Source organism: Sprattus sprattus, assembly GCF_963457725.1.
Source record: "Sprattus sprattus genome assembly, chromosome: 4".
Lineage (NCBI taxonomy): Eukaryota > Metazoa > Chordata > Actinopteri > Clupeiformes > Clupeidae > Sprattus > Sprattus sprattus.
In genome coordinates, this window is record NC_137923.1 from 6794090 (window position 1) to 6816875 (window position 22786).

The 22786-nt window shown below is 44.1% G+C and overlaps 1 protein-coding gene across 1 annotated transcript in view; it reads right to left on the reverse strand.

The window, feature by feature from the left end:
• The window catches only part of b4galt2 (UDP-Gal:betaGlcNAc beta 1,4- galactosyltransferase, polypeptide 2), a gene marked incomplete at both ends in the record, with an annotated part of 53860 nt that extends 35186 nt beyond the window's left edge, over window positions 1–18674 (reverse strand). The window contains one exon of the mRNA XM_080837890.1: window positions 18269–18674. Coding sequence (XP_080694016.1) covers window positions 18269–18674 — 406 coding nt within the window. The remainder of the gene's footprint in view (window positions 1–18268) is intronic.
• Between the last annotated feature and the right edge of the window lie 4112 nt (window positions 18675–22786).

Consider the following 22786-nt stretch of genomic DNA (forward strand, 5'->3'; position numbering starts at 1 on the left):
TTTTTGAGCTTGTGCGTACAACGGTCCTCTGTCTGTCCGTCACAACGTCAATTTCACACAATACTGACTCTCTAAACGAATTAAAAGGCATCCCTCAGCCTCAATAATTCATCGACTCCATTGACTCAATAATTCAAAAGTCTTTGTTTGTGGTTGGCCTACTTTGAGGGGATTAGTGTTACGAACTGCTCAACGGTACATTGTTGCCCAGGACATTGCTTTAAAGGTGATAAAGGAAGACCGGTGATTGCTTTTCATGCCGTGTTAAATTTCACCAACCGCCACCGTCCTGCCAGGTTCCTGCTGATGGACAGAACACTGCCCTATTCATTACTGAGAGAATCACCTTTGTACATTAACTGTCCAATCAAACCTTTAGAAAAGCATGAGACGTCACAACTGCACACCTGACTGTAAGCAATGATACAAAGCTGAGCTGAAGAGCAGTGTGGCGCTTCAATCCAGAGAAAAGGAGACCCTCACACAATAAAGCTTCCACAAAAATACACACACACACACACAAACTAGTCAATCACAGTCGATCTGCTAGAAACCTAAGGTCTGCATCCCCCAAACCTCCACAATCTCTCCTACAGCACTGGGTCTTTTATTGATATTGTCACTGAACAAATCACCAAAGTCTCTCAGGCTTAAACAAGGGACTTGTCACACCAAAGCCCACAATTACACTCAGTGAGTAAAGACCTACAGTTATTCCCACCAGCTCACTCTCTCCGCTCTTCAACATCCTGTGGCTGCAACACTATGATTTCTAAGGCCTTCTCACTGTGCCAGCGCAGCACAAATATAAATGGCAAACAAATTGAGGCGTTAAAGTACGAACATGAAACCGGCACCTAAAATGAAGGGCTGAAAAGTGGAGCCCACTGTGCAGAGTCTGAATGTCTGACGTCCCTCCTTTCTCCCTGCTAGCCTATTTGGCTGTTGCTGGCGAAGATGGATGCCTTCCTGCAGTAATGATGGTTGTCAGGGGAGAGGGTCATGCCGTGGTTCATTCTGAGAGAGCGATTCCGTCGGAGGAATCTAATTTCGCCTGAAGGAGCTTAATGAATCGGAGGCTGACTGGGTGCTGTAGCGATGCTTCTTAGATACTTCCACGTAAGGCTTTTCGAATACTGAGCAGCAGCATGAGGAGGTAATATATGCATTTCAATGATCAAGCATAGCCTTAAAATGTGCTGATGTCAATTATCCATGGACTCTATATAACGCGTTCGGAAAAGCAGAGGCACTTTACCACACAAAGCAACACTGCCTATGGATTTGAGATGGTGTACTATGTGAACAAGGAACCGTGAGGCTGTGGGTCTCGAGAGAAATTTGTCAAGGGAAATCTGCAGCGTTCACAGCCGAATACATGAATGAGTAAATCCATTATTATGTATGCTTGTTTAAAAAATATCACAAAAACAACACAAAATGCACACTACATTTACCTCACAAAAGATTCTAAAGATTAAAAGATTAGATCAATAAACATGCTGGAATTGATGTCCAACTGGACATGAAACTCCTCAGACCTGGACAGAGAAACTCAATCAGATAGTGTATTAAAAGGTGAATAAAAACTTAAAGAAACAGGGCTGGAACACAGGTGCATTCTGGGAACACTTCTCCAGGGGCTCTGAATCGGTCTCTCCCCTCACGCCACTTCTTTGAACAGAGTTTTTGCATTTCTCTGCGCCAAAACCACGGCAACCGGATTCCATCTTCCCTATTGTCCGCGTGACAGATTTGATTCCCAAACAGGCCGGAGCCCTGGCAATAAAGGGCCAGCTGAAAGGGAGACCGGGGGAGATAGAAAGGCTGCTTTTGTGTGAGGCCGCCAGCTGCCATCTCCCCCAGTCAAACCCGCCCTTTCATGTGGAGCCACGGAAACGGAGCCAACCGGCCTGGGGGGAAGGGGGGGGGGTGGGGGGGTATGTGGGGTCTGTGGGGGTGTGGAGGGAGTAGTTGGTGTTGGGGGTGGCTCACACCACCGTTCCTCACTGCCACCGCCACCGCCACCGCCACCGCCACCTCCATTGGTGGCAACAAACAGGACAGGGGATGGATCCACTGCCCTCTCACCCTCTGCCAGGCTCTTCCGCTTGCCAGCTCTGGCAACGCCTAGATCAGCAAAACACAAAAAACACAACCACATGCCGTGGATGGATGCACAGGTTTTCACTGGCATAAGGAAAAGGGCCTTTTTTGCTCACATGCACTGGCACAAACACAGCTCGGTGGAGCAGGAGGAAGACTTGTTTTTGTGGGGGGGGGGGGGGTTTTCTTCTCTTTTTTAGAGCACGGAGGACAGAGCTGCCCTCTGCTCAAATCTCTTCCCCCCCACAGGCTCTGATAACAAATCTGTGGGCCGCTGGAGGGACCAGCACCGTGGAACAATCTGGTAATCCTCCTCCTCCTCCTCCTCCACCACCACCACCACCACCACCACCTTCTCCGCCGGCAATCTCCGTAACCCGCTACTGCCTCCGTCCCTTGCTGGGAGCAAACCGGTGTGAAATTGTGCCGTTTCCTTTGAGTGCACTTTGAGTGTTCCACTGCGGCCTGTCCCTTTCTCTCTAAAATCTCAAGGACGCCAGCAAGTGCTGAATTACTGCACCCTCCAGAGTTGAACAAAGTCACGCCGTTATAACTAAGGACAAAAAGAAAACGATAATGACAGCTGTAAAAGTCTCTCACATTCTAAACCCCCTGAACAAGTGCTCAGCAAAGAAGGGGAGAAAAACCTTCTTATTCGCCACCCATTCCATGTCCTCCACCTCGAAAATTACAATAGCTTCTGCATATTAGTAATCAGGCTCTTGATAAGCTGCTTTAATGACTGTTTAATGATCCATGAGTCAATTACCAAGTTTTCTGGTGACCAGAATCGCCCTGACCCAGATACTGTATTTAGAATTGCTTAAACTGTGGGGTTACAGAGAAACAAGGCAATCAATAATTGATTAAAACATTAAATGAAGCAAGAAGAAAAATCATTAGAGCCGACCTCTTGTGCTGCATATGATAAATACAAACTAAAGATCCCATCTGTTTGATCACAGTAATAACCCTGCCACCAGTGCACAAAGTAATCTAGTGGAACCACAGGATGGTTTACTTTCTCGCATTAGAACCATACAAAAATGCTGACAGTAGTCTTTCAGAATGCTTTCTAGCCTTCTTGACAATGTCAATTCCTGGTTAAATGAATGTTGCAAACTCTTCCTTTCACTGGGTGCTATCGCTCCCATGCATTCTCACTCTAAGACCTTGGCCAATAATACATTCTTCTCCACAGACCACAATAGAAAAAACAAAGCCTCAAGTCATCATTCAACACTATGTAACTGTATTGTATGGCTAACGACATAACTCCACTATGCACTATTGGTAAACCATTTCCAAGATTCCTGGCGTGCTGAATTGGACACAGTGGAACAAGCTATAGACTGACTGTGTCTACCTTACTAAGATGGTGTAATGCACCGGTAGAAATTGGCATCTATACAAACCAACAGATGACTCTGAATCAAAAACACGAGACATCGAGCAATCCCTTAAAACCATTCTGGCAGCAGTGAGCGTTAGTGTCAAAGGGAATTAGAAAGATTGCATGCATGAGCCGGGGAACTCCACTCCATCATAAAGCCTGCATAGCCATCCAGAGCACCTGAATTATCTCATCACATGATGTATGGCGCAATGTACTGCACATGACACCTCCACTTAATGCGGCCATTACTTTAAGTAATGATAGTCCAGCTAACGGATGGCAGCTCTACTGCAGGTCACCACACCACAGAGGTCGAGCCATCCCACTGCCGCCAGACAGAAATCGAGCCTCAAAAAAAAAAAGTCTGCTGTGACTTGAGTTTTGATGCCAGGCTGGTGACCCATTTTAATTAAGGTTTATGTTTTCTTGGGGAGGAAAAACAATGCGTGTGGAGTGAAAAGACACTAGAGGGCGAGATTAAGAGTACAATTAGAATTCAGAGGACCGTTTTTATCATCCGTGCTTTGCTCGCTATCTCTCCCCAAGCACACGCGGCCCTTATCGCCAGCCACACAAACGGCAGATAATAAAATAATTTTAAAAAGGGGGCATAATCAGGGGAACTTTCAGGAACTAATAAAATAGCGTGACTTGGCTGATGGGCGGGGGGGGGGGGGGGGGGGTATCAGTTGGGGAGCTTTTGTTAAAATGCACACTGTGCTCACTCGCCCAGAGTAACATATTCTCAGCCATCATGTTGGACACTTTCAATTAATAATTAGTGAGGCTTCATTTGGCAAGAGTTTAGGTAGCGGCCACAGTTTTGTTTGCCCCCCCCCCCCCCCTCCCCCAGAGAGAGAGCTTTTTCTAATGCTTCCCCTAGATCATTTGGCACAGCGCATTGATTCCACTGTCCTGTTTGTGAAGACACAGTGTGTACATCGTGCCAACCCCCGTCCCCTCCTCTCACGCTGAAGCCAGGTATGCCACCTGGGAGAGAGCGAGAGAGCTCAGAGAGATGTCGCCAACACATGATTGGAGCCTGAGCCAGAGGAACAGCTCTGTGAGTGTAATAAAACACTGCTCCCAAATTCATAACCTCATAGTGTCATGAAACCAGAACACACAGAGAGAGAGAGAGAAAGAGAGAAAGAGAGACAGAGAGAGAGATCAGTTACACAGATAAAAGCAAACATATGAGTATATGAAATACTCAGACCAACGCACATGCACCAAACATGCATGCACAGTAAACAACACCTCTACGCAGTTACTACCCCAGTTCCTCTTTGTTCTATGTATTTGCCCCTAAAATTCATCCAAACTAAAATCTGTCTTTGATGTAATTCAAAGTCGAAAAGGATCAACCAACTGCTAAAGCAGCACAGACAATACAGCCCCAACAAAGTTCTAATAGCCGCCAGTCATGACAGTGGCACAGTGGCAGAGGGAAGCTTGCTTGTCCCAATCAAGCACCCACACCAACAGTTTTGTTTTTAATTGGAACATGGGGCATAAGGTTTCAGGGCCTGATGCCAGTCCAGGCCACACCAGCCTACAGCAACAGCAGAGAGGGCCGGCACTTTAACTGGACCACATGCAGCCTCCTCCTCCCCCTGCCAGCTGGATGTATAACTGAGCAGAAGGGCCTGTAACACCAAATGATTTGGACTGAAAGCCTCAAACTGGATGTTTGGTTGCAACCAGCAGCAGCTCTGAACAGCATCCAAAGAGAAGATTTGAAGCGCAAGGTCCAGGGCAGTATCTCTCTCTCTCTCTTTCTCCTTCTCTCTCTTTCTCTCTCTTTCTCGCTCTCTCTCTCTCCCTCTGTTCACCAGTCAGCCGCAGGCCTCACTTGATATAAAAAAAAGCTTTTTGTTTTTCTTTCTGTTGCACTGAGCTAGAGCTCTAATGACCTCAATTAAGTTCACTCTTACTCACTAGGTTAGACCTCTCTGTGGAGTAGCAATGTTCTGAATGAAAAATTAGCATGGAAAAGGCTACTGCAATGAGGTTCCTAAGGGCCTCTTATCAACATGGCCATGCTTGGTCTGGTTGTGGATCATTTGGCACTGTGGTCAGCTTTTCAAGTGCGGAAATAAAATATTTTATCATTTTCTTGTGAGACACACCATTTTCAGTCTCTTCAATTTAAACGTCTCATCAAATTTGCCCTTGAAATCCCTCATTCATCACTTGCTGATGTGCTGTTAACTCCATAGATAGCCTACTCAAGGCATCTGATGACCGTCAAATTCATAAAAATCAGTCAAGCAAACATGACAAGAGCCCTGCTCATTTCTCCGATGACCTTATACCACTACTGAGACCTTTTTCACCCTGCATCAGAGCACCTCCCACAAATTCTATTAACAGCACAACCGCTGCATGAGACCAAGTGCCCTCATTTACGAGGAGGAAAAAAGGCTTTCCAGCGGTGTCTCCAGACACTAAAGGGATATGATCAATACCGTTGCTGCTGCTGCTGATGCTGCTGCTGCACTTCAGCTTGAGTCCCTCTGCTGCTGGAATAATCTTGCACTGACCTACTTCACCAGCAAAACACACCTCCTAACAACACACATCCTGGCAGATACCTCAGGACGCCACCACTAGCAAACGTCTACAAAAGCTTCCATGGCCTGGGCTGCAGTTGTGCATGCTTGGTGAACAGGAGTGGACGCAGAGGCTGGTGTTTAAAACAGCACTGTCTGAAGTGCCGTAACATCTATAGGAAAAAGCAACGAAGCAGACTATAACCCTCCCAAATTATTATTTTTTATTTTTTATTTAATTGAACTGAACGGTTATAGTGATTCTGGCAAAGCATCAGAGACATATGAATTCAAGTCTGCAGTGTTTAGGTACCTACTCAGTCTGATATAATGTATAGAGTGTATACATGTAAGACCTACTACATATAGTACTGCTTATTTGTGAACACCTTGACACTTTTGGTGAGTGTTTCTTTCTAACCTTCTCTGTACCATCCCCTCAGAGAGTCTGCTCTGTCACTCCACCCCTCTGACTGCTAGGCATTCTGGGCCATGCAGCTCAATTCTAACCAGCTTCATTACTGTGTGCGTGTGCGGAGACTCCAGATGATTTATGAGGCGGTCCATAACTGCTGGATGTCTTTTACTACGTTTCTCTAAATCTAATTACCTAGAGCTATTCAGCTGTGGCCGAAATAAACTAGTCCTGGCAAGTTTTGCAGCGGAGGTAGCCTCTCAGAAACTTTCAGCCGGTGGGGTTTATTAATAATGCAGGAAAAACTCACATTGTATCCTTTCCATATCAGGTTGAAAAGAAAAGAAAAGAAAACATGCATACATGCAAGAGCTGATATCTCTGCTTGGATTTCCAAATCCATTTTGGCCACAAGCTCAAAGATTAGAAGAAATCGAGTAGACTGGATTTTGGAAATTTAGATATTTTTAGAAAATGATCCAAGTTCAGTAAATAATCTCAGAATTTGAAACCTTGCCATCAACTAGACCAGAAGTCCTAGTCCTAGACCAGAATCACGTCCTTAAAAGGCTTATCGCGTTAATCCGTTTTAAAGCTGCAGTAATTTTAATGAAATTAATTTTGTACATGCTAACTGGCTGGCCGTAGCATTCATTTCTCTCCTGAACACATGGACAAACGTGTAAATACCAACCCCATTTGTTAAATATACTAAGCCCTAATTTATAGATGTAAAGTGCAACTGGTCAAGCAACTGTCCCTGATAATCCACAGTGCATTACTGGTTCAAACTGGATTAAAGATGACATGTCCATGGGGAACTGTAATGCAGTACTGTGGCCAGCTGGCATTACCTGATGCCCTGCTTTACATGTCCGCTGCGGAAAACAGAGCCTTATCTCCAGTGATCAGTTTTGTCTTGGCACACGCCACAAAAGAAAGAAGGGGGGGGGAGGGGGGGGGGCTCCTTGCAATGGACAACTTAAAGAGGGAAAATCTAATTGGAAATTTCAACATGATCAAAAACACAGCTACCACTGCAAAAATGCACTTCTGGTCATCTAAGTCAAAAGCTTCTGGTCAGCTAAGCAGAGAGCAGAGGGGAGTGGCAGATCTGAAAGGATCTTAAATAGACCCCCAGGTACCTGACCGCTGGGTCTGAGACCAACCCACCCAATCACAACGTACCATCAAATATGCTGAAGGAAGACTTAAAATAGCTAAAGCTGAAACCACCACAACACATCGATTATATAACCTGTTTATGACTATAACGCCATCTTGAATGTTTTGATTGATATCATCTGCTAACTGTATATAGAATTCATAAGCAAAGCAAGCTTTACATTAGGCATAATGGTCAACAGCCACATACTGAGAAACGCTGAGAAAGAAGAAATCCTCAAATAATGCCATTACTAACAATGCCTGTTTACTGTGCTACTGTGCACAGTATAACTGGTAATCAAACCAACTGTGAATCACTCACTATAGCCGACCCTGAAATTGGCTTGCAACAACAACTTGGAAAGAAGTGCAGATGTGGTTCACAGACGTGCACAGCGCAACCTGTTCTGAGGGTGTTTCTCACTACTGGGGGGGGGGGGGGGGGGGGAGATGGCAAAGCAGTATTATTGCTTGTGGGAAAAACAACTACATAAATTGAGTGTGGCAGTTATTTGCTTTCTAGTGAAAAAGGCTGTGTACGTTTTTAGCCAGCGCTGTAAGTGGAGGTGGCAGATATACATGGTCAGTCCACCACACTCACGGCAGAACACAGCCACCCTCAGTCCAATGGCCCCGAAAGCTTAGGTAAGGAAGAGAATGCCAGAGCCATGCCATATATTGCAGGTCCCTTTCTACGAGTTAAACGTTATTATTCTTCTCTAGCTCTTCAATGATAAACATTTCCTGTGAAAACTGCAGTTAGTTATTGGGAGCTATTGCTGTAGTTCATTTCTAGTATTTCATCGAATGTCTGGTGTGATTTTTTTTTTTACATTATCTCCAGTAAATTGCCAGAAGAATGTCAACAGTAAGTAATTGTTATAGTTTTCAGTACTTTACTGTTTTTGAATCTACATTAGAAATTCGCCTATTGTAAAAAAAAAAAAACTAAAACATCAAGTATCTTACTGGCAGCTATTTGCCAGTAAATTATTGCAATGTGGCTTTAAAGTGATCTACTGTTTAACATAGTAGATTACCAATAAAGCTACTGTCATATACAGAAAGGCTGAAATGACTGAACCTCCAACCATTAGACCTCCTAGTGATTCTTTCTCAGTGCACTCAGCTCAGGGACAAGGCAGTCTTTTTGGGGAGTCAGGCCTTTTAAATGTGACTAGCTTATAGAGTGATTATTTAAGTAAAAATTATTTTTGTGGAAAATTACATTATTACTTGTTGTATGGCGTCACAAACAATACTGTGAATGATGATATAAACGTCTAGCAGATAATTTACCTTTACAACATACACTTCAATCAGCATGCATGCAGGGTATTGAACCCATGGTCTTGATGTTATCCCCCTGCTCTGCCAACTAAGCCACAGGAATTCACATGGGTGAAAGCATACAACGACACATCTACGTTTAGTATCTCCTTAAAATGAATTCTACTAAAATCTACAACAAAAACAATGATTCACGTTGGAAATGTACCATTAGAAAAGCTCTGTTAGCTTATATTTAACTTAAAAATATAATTTTGAAAAGGTAATATCCAACTATTTTTTGCGGCTTTTCTTGTGCTCTTTTTGTAACCCTTTGGTGTGTGAAGTGTGAAGGTCTGTTTTGTTGTTTTTGTATTTCAAACTGAGAGCATATTGTAATAATAATCAACCAAGGTCATGGGTGTGAATTCTGAGAAAAACATAATGATTAAGTCTATATGATACTCGTATGTTCCCTTTGGTAAATAAAACAGCTAAGACTGCTAAGGAAGTAGAGAAATCCAGTACTGTAGCTTCTTTGGGATGCAGATTTGACAAATCCTACACCTGTAAACACATCGACACCTGACCAGCTTATCATCTTCACATAGATATATTATCTAAAAACATATACTGTTTCAGAGATGTACAATTTCCTAAAATTACAGTTATTGTATGGAATTTTTGTTGACATAAAATACTTTTTGTGATTTATTTATACATTTTCCAGGGCGTGCAGTCAACCAATACTAGAAACGTCCTGAAAAACTAAAGATGCACGCAGTCTTTCCTTTGAGCCTTAAAATAACATCAGTGTAAAAGTAACATCAGATCATTTTCAGTTCAGGGCAATGAAGACAAAAACAGACTCACTTCTTAAGGGGACCTAAAGCAAATGATGTTGCAAAAAAAACCCTCAATCAAAAACATCAAGCCCACATGCTATGTAGTGCTCACCACTCTGGCCACAGACTGATGTGTACTATGTAGTGCTCACAACTCTGGCCACAGTCTGATGTGTACTATGTAGTGCTCACAACTCTGGCCACAGTCTGATGTGTACTATGTAGTGCTAACCACTCTGGCCACAGTCTGATGTGTACTATGTAGTGCTCACCACTCTGGCCACAGTCTGATGTGTACTATGTAGTGCTCACCACTCTGGACACAGTCTGATGTGTACTATGTAGTGCTCACCACTCTGGCCACAGTCTGATGTGTACTATGTAGTGCTCACCACTCTGGCAATTCTGTGTCATTAGTACTCATTTATATGTCCCTTTAAATACTAATACAGCAAGGACATGTCAGAAAAGACTCTTAGTTCAATGCATATGGTCACATCTGTTGTTTGCGGAACTGGACTATTCTAGAGGGGGCAAGATGTCATTACAAAAAAGTACACACACGAATAAACTCTGCAGAAATGCACAGAGAAACATAACATATTTCATACGTATATACAACACACAGTAACAGACCAAAGCTGTACTCTGTCACTCAGGGCATTGCATGCTTTACTAAGACACCCACTCACTAATTGTGAAATGTCTACTTCAACGTGCTATTATAGTTAGCGGCATGCCACTCTCTGACTGACACCTAAGAAGTTAACATCACACATTCATATCTAAATGCTTATCTTCTCAGGGTAACACCGTGCATTGGTCCTCTGCATTGGAGATGAGAGAGATTTCACTCATCCAATTAGCTTACTCTCATAGCAATCTAGCCAGTCTTATTGCATTAACAGGTCTAAGCGCTAATCCAATATATCTCTCTCAAATCTTGTGATCTTTTTTTAAAAAAAAAGCCCTACGGCAGGCTCCTGCGCAGGGTAGGCGTGCTGTAAATGTGCCAGCAATGAGAACAGACTTGAACAAATAACACTTGTAAATAAATAAGTGCATAAATAAACCAAAGAAGACCAGTTCTGGCCTCAATAAATGATGAACTCAGTCTCATCCTCCTCCTTCTCCTCCTCCTCCTCCTCCGCTACTGGGTTTATACATCAGTGAGTTGTGAGCGAGCCAGGCATTTCATCATGACCAGGATAAAGAGCTGTGCATTCACATGTATCTGTAATACAGCCATCCATGCACCCACAGCATAACCCCCCCCCCAATTCAAGCAAAGATGTAAGACAAACATGGACTCTGTCAATCCTATACCAGTTCAAAGCTCAGAGGAGGGAGAAGGAGAAAAAGAAAGCAAGGGCTGGCAGAAAAAAAAGCCCTCTGCAATCCCCTTACAGATGACAATACCATGCTTCTGTTTTGCCATTCATCATTTGTCGTCTATCTAGTTAGGGACAGGAACCTCTTAATGGCTGCATTGAGGTAATGAGAAGGATGGAAGCAATTTTCCAGCACGAGGCCCAATTCTTCCCACGCCACAACGTTCCTCCTCTCCCATTGATTGTGTCCACGGTGACAATGACCCGATGTGACAATCTAAATGGAAGCCACCACATTATAGATCAGCTGAACGAAGGAAACATCCATCTATGGAGAGCACAGACGCTCATAAGTCTATGATACCACACTCACGACTCGAGGCACCTGGTCAGGATATCGATTCACCCTGCCAATGATGTTATAGTGTGTTCACAAAGCATCTGGTCAGGATAAAGATTGGACATTACGGCTACCATGAGGGAACAGGAAGATGACTTATTTTCAATGCAGCTAATACAAATGCGAGGCGACTGCCATCACTGTCAGGGTCATTCTGTACCTTCTAATTATGGCTGACTCTCTGCACTGTGCACATGTGAGGGAGGGAAAAAAAAGATTTCTCTGGCATGTTTCTCTGCAAGCAAGCAGGACTCCATTGATAGAGTCAACACACACGTCCTTGTTTGGCAGTCATGCAGGCATTAAAATTGATTTTGTTCATCAACCCATTTTTTAGCAGTCCTCCTCAGTTTAAAACAATGAACAGTATGTGGCTAATGTACTGTGTAACCACATACTATGGCAGTTCATTATTTACCTCAAGGGACTAGCTGCCCATCACATAATTACACATTACTGCTGCATGAGGTCTTTAAGGTTTGAAAAATTAACCCTGCACAGAATTTTTTTCAGTTTTGTATAAACTGACAGTGATCTAAAATGAAAATCACCCATGACAAAGTGACAAAAGCATTTCACTGTTACAGTGTGTGAATGTTTTTTTTTAAATACAGTGAGGTATTCTGGGCACTCATAATATGTCTTATGTGCTCTACTGTGCCTCCTGAACTAAATATTCAGTGCGGACTTTGGCGGAAGCGGTGGTCCTGGGAGGGAGGAGAGGGGGCTCCAGTGGGCTTAGGGCCCGGCTGATGTTTCACGGCTATTTATAAAACGCTCTCTCTTTCAGAGAACCTGGCCAAGCCCTGGGGTGCCAGAGCACAGACTTCAAATGGCATTTAGCAGGAACTAAGATGTAGAGAGAAAAAAAACACAAAGACGCTGAGGAAGAGGAGAGCGGCGAAGAATATTGATGAATAAGTAAAGAGAGCCTCCTTCGTGTAGTAGACAGAGCAGGACATGTTTTCGTGGATGTTACTGAGTGTGGATTCACTGGTCCCTGAGCAGAGCTGCCTAGAATGGAAATTGTGTTCTTGGGCTCTCTTGGAAAACATGAACTGAGAGTACATAGTATATACAGTATAGTACATGCTTTATACTGACTATTGGACATTTCGACAGAGAAACAAAAATAAACTAAATAATGAGAAAAGTCACCCAGGGTCAGCTTTTAAAGGACTTTCCCTGCGCAGCGGTTCTCTCTTCCTCCCCTGGCAGGGGATTGATCATAAAAGCGCTCCTACTGAGCCTCGCTACTGAGGAGTATATAGACAGCAGCCTGGGGCAAAATCCAAGCCTTGTGATTATAACGGGTGCAACTGCTCAACCATCGAAACACCTTCACTGTTTTTCTCACACCCACCCCTCAACCCCCCCACCTACACACACACTTACTCAATCTAGTTCTCCAAAAGCATTTCTGGATCTCTCCTCTCCTCCTCTCTCTACACTGTGGCCCTGCTCCACTGCTTCCTCTTCGCCTCAAATGAACACTTTCTCCTGCCTAACTCCCCTCCCGTGGTGGTGATTCCCCCGAGGCAGGCTGGAGAAAATGATCTGTCCACACTCATGGGCGCAGGTGCCAGTCTCGTCTGGAGCACGCTTGGCCCCTGAGGCATTACTCACCGGACACTGTATGTGTGTGATTGTTTTTATATAGAGAGAGGGAGAGGAAGTGGGATAATGGTGGATGAGGGTGGGTGCGGCAGCATGAGTGGGTCTGGGACAGCTAAGAGAAAAGAGGCTTTTCTGTCGTAATACAAATCGCGTTTGGCAGACTGTTTAGTCTCATTAAGATGGTTTTGGAGGAGAGGTGTAACTACTGCACAGATAAAAACAGCTTCTTTAAAAAAAAAAGCAAATCTACATTGTGAGCTCTAGGTCCCTTGTGAAAAATAAAGCTTAACTAGGTCAATGTGAGATAACATTTCTTTTCTTCCCTTTAATTTTATAGGCTTTCTTGTCTTTTCTTCATTTGGTTTTATCTTCTTACCTAGTCTGGTGCCAGTTCTGTCTATCTGTCATTAATGTCCATCCTCCGGTGTAGGAGGGCTGGCTCCTGCACGCAACCACCCACCAGCGGCACCTGTCAGCTGGGCCACAATCTACAGATGGCCATTGCTGCTAGCCTAGGGTCTGCTCCTTCATAATATCCATGACAGGCTGCACCTGGGACCAGCAAGCACACAGGCATCACAGTCTTGCCGCGTGTTCTTTGCACACATCATTCCTCCCATCCTGTACCAGCCAGCAAAAGTGATAGCCAGGTTTGCTAATAAGTATCTGCCCACATGATGGCCACAGGCTCAATGCATTACTGCTGCTACAATAACTGCTAGCGCTGTCTTTCAATACGATAGCTTGAACGAAGCTGAGCCAGGTGTTGTAATTAGGTCATGTATTATCTATGATTATGTACTAAGACTATCCATGGCTTTGCATGTGCTGATTTTTGACTGGATCAAGGCACAAGAAAATCTTGTGCCTTGTGTTGTCATCAGATTGGTTTGTCCAAAATCAGCAAAGCTCTATTTTTTGGTCTACAACTGAAAAAAGGCCAAAAGTAATTGAATTTGTTGAAGGAATTCTTAAAAATTCCAGTTAAAATTCCTGTGATGTTGAGTAAGATAAAACCAATTGCAAATAGATTGCAAGGGTTGTATTTACAGATATAGTGCGGTAATAAGAGACATTTACAAATTGCAAAACCTAAAAACGATTCATAACTTTAAATAATGCTTATATGAATTACCTTTGAGGTATTCATATGAGGCATTTCAAAAGCACAAATAGAGGCAATTATGTGTTAGTATTATGTTGTTAGACAGATTGTCCAATCACATCTTTCTTTTGCTCAGTTTTCATGTCACCTGTGCTGCCCACTCTGAGTCATACCCAGAGGTTAAATTGGGCCAGGGCTGGAGTTCTGCACAGCCGATTTTGGCAGTCTGCCTAGTCCATTCACAAGCAATGTTGTCCTACTCATTTACAACTTTTCCATTGCAAATCTTTCTTGTTTTAAAAAACAATTCTAAATAATGGTAGGGATAGGCTGGCCTAGACATCTGGAGCAAGTTTGAGAAGTAGGCATATCGCGCACGAAACTTGCCCAGAAGCTCCTCCTCCCAGATCAGACAACACAACGTCAATTCGGTCATCATCAGACATATCGTAGTAGACAGGTGAATGGCGAGGTAAGAGAAACTAAATTAAAGGTGCACGGTATTTGATCATCACCGATAGGCTAATATCATTAGATATGGGCTTGCATTTTCATTAAGCAGGAACAATTAACCTTAGACATGCAGGGATAGTCTGCTACTGGTGTGACAACTCGCAAGCACTAGTTAAAAAGAACAATGCTGCTAATTCTAAATAGCAAGTAGTCTATGCGATCTCCGAATCACATTTCTCATTCCTAGCTGGATGAATTTCAAACTTATTTGTTTCTATGAATCAGCTCTTAATGTGACCTCATTAAACACACTCAAAATCTACAGAGTACATATTAAGCAACATATAAAAAATGCTGGAGTTGTTGGCTGATAGCTTCACTGCTTGTGGATGGTTGCTCAGCATCTGAATCTTCCTCCTGGCTATGCGTTGGTCCTTGAACATACACTATTCACAAAAAGTGAATAAAAGGCTTTCGGGTGAGTAGTGTATTTTAGCATTGACCCTGTGAATATTTTTTAAATAAAAAAAATGTGATCAGAGAAAAGTAACCTAACACTTTCCATTTCCCACCACTTGTTTGTCATGTCATCCATTCATATGGATGTGAATCAATCAATACTAATACAACTTTAACGGTGATGTGTTTTTTGTTTAATTTGGCAACTTATTTACTGCATAATCCACGAAAGATTTGTGAAATTTGCCCCTCCGGATCAGAGCCCCCCCGCATAGAAAATCCCAATTTAACCCCTGGTCATACCTCCAGAGACCCGCCTCTGTGTCTAGCACTTCAGCTCACAAGCACCTCGCCTTTGCATTAGTATACATAGGTACACAGTCTACATTGCATTGCTGGGCAATCCTTCGCCAATAATGGCTTGTATCTATTGAAAGGAAAATGAATAGGAATAGTAAATCAGAAGAGCCGCAGGGTTAACCTTTAATCTCGTCTATTTTGTCTACACTGACATGTTGTTTCCCTGAAGGAGAACACAACGTGTGCAGGACAAGTGTTTCTATTTCAGTGACAAAAGTGAATTAAGTTGTGCCTGTGTTTAATTGAATGCACATTCTTGGTAGATGAGCTGGGAGAAAAGTGCTCCCTGTCAGGCAGACTGGCATTAATTGGTACTTTGTCTCTTGCACACAATCCTCAGTTCTCATCACTAATAAGTAGTTGGAGGTATAAAACACTCAGTCCTGCTTTTCTGAAATGGTAATTTGCAAACCAACCACAACACCTCGAATACACGGGCTCTCCTTGAGACGGCCGAGGCACAAAGTGTCCTCTGCACGATTGTCTCTCTGTAGAGGAGCCATACTCAGATATCTCATATAGTGGAGCCATACTCAGAGATCTCATGTAGAGGAGCCATGCTCAGAGATCTCATGTAGAGGAGCCATACTCAGAGATCTCATATAGAGGAGCCATGCTCAGAGATCTCATGTAGAGGAGCCATACTCAGATATCTCATATAGTGGAGCCATACTCAGAGATCTCATATAGAGGAGCCATGCTCAGAGATCTCATGTAGAGGAGCCATACTCAGATATCTCATATAGTGGAGCCATACTCAGAGATCTCATATAGAGGAGCCATGCTCAGAGATCTCATGTAGAGGAGCCATACTCAGAGATCTCATATAGAGGAGCCATGCTCAGAGATCTCATGTAGAGGAGCCATACTCAGAGATCTCATATAGAGGAACCACACTCAGATATCTCATATAGTGGAGCCATGCTCAGAGATCTCATATAGAGGAACCACACTCAGAGATCTCATATAGAGGAACCACACTCAGAGATCTCATGTAGAGGAGCCATACTCAGAGATCTCATGTAGAGGAGCCATACTCAGAGATCTCATATAGAGGAGCCATACTCAGAGATCTCATATAGAGGAACCACACTCAGATATCTCATATAGTGGAGCCATACTCAGATATCTCATATAGTGGAGCCATACTCAGATATCTCATATAGTGGAGCCATGCTCAGAGATCTCATGTAGTGGAGTCATACTCAGAGATCTCATGTAGTTGAGCCATACTCAGAGATCTCATATAGAGGAACCACACTCAGATATCTCATGTAGTGGAGCCATACTCAGAGATCTCATATAGAGGAGCCATGCTCAGATATCTCATGTAGTGGAGCCATGCTCAGATATCATGTAGGGGAACCATAGAGGCCTGTGTGTCCAGTCTGTCCATTTGTCCACCACTGTCTTGCATCATACGGAGTGTGGAGGTGAGCTCCAGACTGGAGGACGTGGGGCCCTGGATCAGGCTTACAGCCAGTCCATCAATCGCTCGTTCCAGAGTGATGAGAGGAGAAGGATGGCCATAAACAACCCACCATCCACGAACGCTGACGTGGCCCTCAACAAACAGCAACTTCAAAGAGAGGGCCAGAGGAGAGTGTGAGAGACAGGTAGAGAGACAGAAAGAGAGATAGAGAGAGAGAGAAAGAGGGGAAGCGAGAGCAAAAGTTAGATGGAGAGACAGAGAGAGACAGAGGCGGTGGGGGGTGGATGAGGTAAAAGAGAGCTGTGAAATTGTGTGGACCGCTCTGACTCGGCATCCACCCCTAGGCTCCCCAGGAGCTCTGCTTGAAACTCATTAGTAGGATACGGGTAGCACAGGCATGCTGCTCGCAGCCATATCAAATTCATTTGAAAATCGACTGCTCATTATGGCTGCTGAAATGCCTTACAATGACATTGGGGTTAATGAGTGTTTTATTATTATCATTATTTTTTTTCTGCTGATAAAGGTGATTCTTCAAGGAAAGGTGTTCCCCTGTACAGCAGAGTTTTGAGCTGATGTTAGCAAAAACATTCATTAAAGCACCACAGGCAAAAAAAAACATGGATGACAAATGCATTCAATGCAATGGAAATCACATGGATTCAGTGGATGGGAGTAAAAACAAAATTGTAGTTTGAGTGGGATAATAAACTAAAAATCCTGACAGAGACTTCTGTGTTATTTCTTTTCATTTTCTGTGAAAGTCAGCATAGTGCATGTTGTTGACCACTCTTCTTTACTGCTGTTTTAAGAACGATAGTCGTAGCTTGTTATGTGTTGTGAATGAAATACAATCACATACTGTGGAGAGTGCTGACACTAAATCCATATTACCCTTGCCTTGAAAACAGACAGAAATGATGGCTTTTACAGTAATTGGAGTCTGCTGTGAATCCTCACTAAATCACCGCTCTGGACTCCATGTATTGACCATCTTTGGCCACATCTCACGACTGTACTATTAACACTTTCCCCTCTTTTCTCCTTCAACTATCTACTCATGACTCCATTTCATCAGAAAATCGACCCGTTTTCTCTCTCGCTCTGGTATTTTGAAAGCTGCTTTACTTGTATTATTAAGACACCTAATAACACACAGCAGTGCAGGCCCTGTACCAAGCCAGTAATCCTCCATGACTGAGGGTGATGTACTTCCAGAGTTCAAGCTCAAATAGGATTCTGATGTCTGACAACTTCCTCAAAGTATTTTGACAATTTACTCCTTCCTAGAGGAAATGAAGAGGAAGATTAGCACTGCGGTTGAGGTTGAGGGAATCTGCAAGGGTAGGATTTCTTACCCAGGCCGGGGGGCACCTCTGGGCATGGCGGTATGGGCTTGGGCGTGGGCGGTGTGTGGTTGGCCTCGGGTCTGCCGCTGGCCAGCAGCTGGTCAGCGGTGGCCAGGAAGTTGGCGAAGGTGGCGTTGGGCCTGGTGGAGTTGTAGTAGTAGTAGTGGTGGGCCCCGGCGGCACGGGAGGCGTTGGCGCCACGGCCGTTGTTGAAGCGGCTGAAGATGTCGAAGCGCTGGCTGTAGACGTCGAAGTAGAGGATCATCATGATGACGAAGTGCACCAGGCACAGGAGCAGCACGCCCTTGCAGATCCGCTCCAGGGTCCGGCCCAACATCAGCCGGGTCATGGTCGAGGCCGTGGCCGCTGCTCGGCTACGGGCATCCGGCAACCCTCCACCCCGTGCCAGTCCCATGGGCCACGGCTCGACAAAGTCACCTGCAGAGACACACAGACAGCCGACTTCAGACAGGTGGACCTAGGATCTGGGTAAGGTTTGCCAGCATCACAATATTATGTCATTGATCACAACTTTATACCGTATATGGTTGTATACAACTAAATCTAAAACACAAAAACACAAGTTCGGAGGACCAGTGAAAGCTATAGTGATACATTTTGAGGTTAGCTTTTTTGAAACTTTCAAAGAAAAAAACACATTAACCCCTGCCACTGTTCCCACCAACGTCCCTCCCACTAAGGACATGGTTGCCCTGGGTTACGATTAGGGTTAGGGTAGGGCATGACTGACAGGCAGGTTCTGCCCCTCATGACAGGTTAGATGCTAGTGTTTTTCAATGAGAGCCTTCGACAGCAGATGCTTCTATCTTAAAGCTAAACTATTTTGCCAGTTCCTTTTGAAGAGTATTTTATCTTATATTACCATATGCGCTTTGAATTAAAATAGCCTACATCAAATGGCTCATCCAAATTGCCAACAGCTACTGTGGGGAGGCAGCCATTTGCATCCAGCAGACAGTGAATCAAGAGGATTGGTTGAGACTGCTATTGTTGTGGATTGTGACAGATGGCAGTCAAAAAGCACAAACAAATATCACTGTTGAACATGAGGACGGAGTCATCAAAACTGTATTAGTGCTGCTCTCCAAGAGAGGATCCCAACTCCAAGCATGTGCACACACACACACACACACACACGAAGCAGCAGTAAACAAATGCTCTATAAAGTCTACTCCAGGCATGGTGATTTCCTCAGCGATGGTGAGAAAATGACTTTCTTTAGGCTTGATGGGGCTGGCGCAGGGATAGACTAAGAGACACACTGGGTGGCCATGAAAACCTTTCAGTGAGCAATTTCAATGTTGATGGGTTTTTCCAATCAGGCAGATGAGGGGGGGTCCATGGATGGCGTGTGAGTGAGCGAGGACCCAAACAGACTGGGGTCCACCGCCTGGAGCTAATTTCTCTCTCGCTGGAGGAGACACAGAGGGGAAAGCCTCCTCATTTCACACTTCACTGACCACTGAGGGACCCTGGGGCAAAGGGGGAGGCATTCTTTCACACTGGTAGTGTTATGCATCTGCAGACACACACACACATACACAGACCACAGACATACACACACACACACACACACACACACACACATACCACAGACATACACACATACACACACACACCGTGACCAGAGAGGGTGGCATTGGGCATTTATATATATATATTATTTTTATTATTTTTTTAAACACACAGCGTGCTGGCCATGCCAAGGAAGACTTGTCTGTAACAACTCGAGCAGCACAGTCTGGTTTTAGTGTCATTTTTGCCTACCGTCACAAAGAAGAGGGAGTCAGTTGCTTACAAGAAAATTGTGGCAATTTCTCAAAGCTTTCTTTCTGTCCCGCAGGGGTGATGTTTCCCAAGCATTTGCAATGCCATTCAGGTAACATTGATGCCAAAGATGAGTCATGTTGGGACAAAGTACGCTACTCTGCTGTTGATCCATAAATGTGAGCAGACTGAAAAGATTTAACAATAGCTGTGCTTTTGCTCACATCAATACATCACGGGAGCACATCACAATCTGGGCCATCATTACGCTGAGTGACTTAGAAACAGCTGAGGAAAAGTGGAGCAATGGAGAGACAGACGTGGTTACTGGCGTGAAATAAAAGGCACTAGACTCAGAAGGGAGCATCTTCACTTTCTTCTCCCATTTACCCATTTTCTGCACACTATGAAGAATCAAACAATGAGACTGCATGCTTGCCTTGTATTACCCAAACTACGCACTTCAGAAAATGTGACAGAAAGACACCTTTGTTGGTTTTCCCTTCTTCTGTCAGACTTCCATGACAATACTTTAACTAAACACGCTGATAGAAACACTTTAACCTTGGTCAAATAAAAACAACACTCTTTTACATTATGATTTGGCCTTATGGCAACAATGACCACCGTAATTTCCCCAAACAAGGGCTAATCAGCGCAGTACTTCTGTACTGCAGACCAGTCAGGGGTTGTGTACAATTACACAACAAGTATATAATGGCCGCCTATCAGTCATATTAGCTCCAATGTCAGAGTGAACCTAAACTGAGCTAAATGTATTTCCTTGGCTGATCAAAGCCTGTGAGTAGCCATACAATAACCAGAGCCTACAGTCTGTCGGCATCTTTCGGCAATGAGTCTGCCCTGTGACAGGCCAGGAATACTGTGATGAATATTTCACCCAGTGCTTTTGTGATACACTAATGGATGCTCGGCTGCAGTCTTTTAGGTTGACATGAGGCGATGGTCCAAAGGAACTGGCAACAAAATGTGTACAGCATGTATGTGTTCAAATTTTTATAGCAAGCAGACTGTTCAGTGGCAAACTATTCATCAGCGGCTGCATTTTTAATTCACTTCTAAAGATAGTGCCATGTTAAGTTGTGGATTCTTCCAAAGGCAATCAGGAAAAGACACAGGAAAACAGGTGTTAAAAAAGGCGTGGTGTGTTTGCTTGGTGTGTTACCTAGTATCCATGGCACCATAACATGTAGCTGGAGCACCACTAAAACTCTGTGCTTTATGTTCAAATCTGCTACACTCTTTTTGACACATTTTGACACACTTCTCGATGTGCCAGAACCCCCTCCAAGGCACTTGCGGCATCTTACTGCTTCTTTTTCGAAAGGAGTGTTGAATGGCATCCAAAGGGAACGGCATTAAGTGTAACCTTCAAAATAAAAGGACTGGCTGTCAAAATAAACCCTCACAATTGCACCTCACACTTCACACTGGCAGGGGAAAACAGACTTGCACCCAGTCAACTTAAAGTATGAAGTATTTTAAGTCACACAGATACATAAGAGCAAAGTGAGGTATTGCAAGCACAATGTGTGGTTAGAGGGCCGTGCCAGCCGCCCAGGAGTGGAGCTTTAGGGGGGCCGTGGAGAGAGCAGAAGCAGGTGAGGGGAACAAAGGTCATGTCCTGCAGCTGGACCATCCAGCAGGCTGAGGAGGAGGCTGGCCATCCTGCCCGCCTCGGGGTGCACAGCTGGACCCCTGCTCCAGTGGCTCTGCCTGGAGACATGTCAGTGCACAGTCAGTGCTACTGTACACACACACACACACACACACACACACACACAGACATGCTCAGATGCACATGACGGAGGGCAAACATCCTCATACTCAGCTGGACAGACATGCACACACATCAAAATGACATAGATACACACACGCACCAGTGGGTACACATTCACACAAACACACACCGACCCAGACTCATAGTCACAACAAAACATTTGGTTATGTACCAAGCTACATTCCCAGCTCGTTAAACATAAAATTTACTCAAATGATGGAAAGTGGAACAGTAACTAAAGTGATTGGGTGTATGTGTATGTGTGTGTGACAAAACAAAACAAACCTTAGTCAAATGGTTTGGCACCTGACGGACCCCCACGGAGATGAGGCTAACCTACAGCGTTCCTATCACTCTCGCCATGCACAGAAAGCCCTCACTGTTCTCTAATCCTTTTAGTTTTGTTCAGTTTTGTTTGTTTAGTCTTTTTAGGTATTTGTATCTATTTTGCCCATAAAATACTGAATGGAGCTTCTGACTCCTGATATCCCTGTGTGGTTTGTGTAATACAGTAGTGGCATGTCACTTCTCCAAGTGTGGCTACAGGTGATTAAATGGCTTAAAACAAGAGAGAAAACAAACACAAAGACCCAGTTACCCTGGCACTAACCCACCTCTCGCTGGGCTGTTCAGGCCTGAGGAAACACTCCTTTCTGGAGTACCTTAACACTGTATTTATTCGCCCATACAAACCAATAACTCCTGCTGCAGCAACTCTATCAATACCTCACACAGTCTCTCAATCATCGCCATTTTATCCCCTTGTCTGCACAGGTTCCCCATCATTGCAATTAAAGCCTCAAATCTACTGAGGGGCTGTCAGCTGCACACTTAAGGACGCAGCAGGTGCCAGTAATTAGACTAATTAAACAACTCAAATAAACAAAATACAATTGATGTGTACGGATGTGTATGTGCATGTACATAACAACATGCGC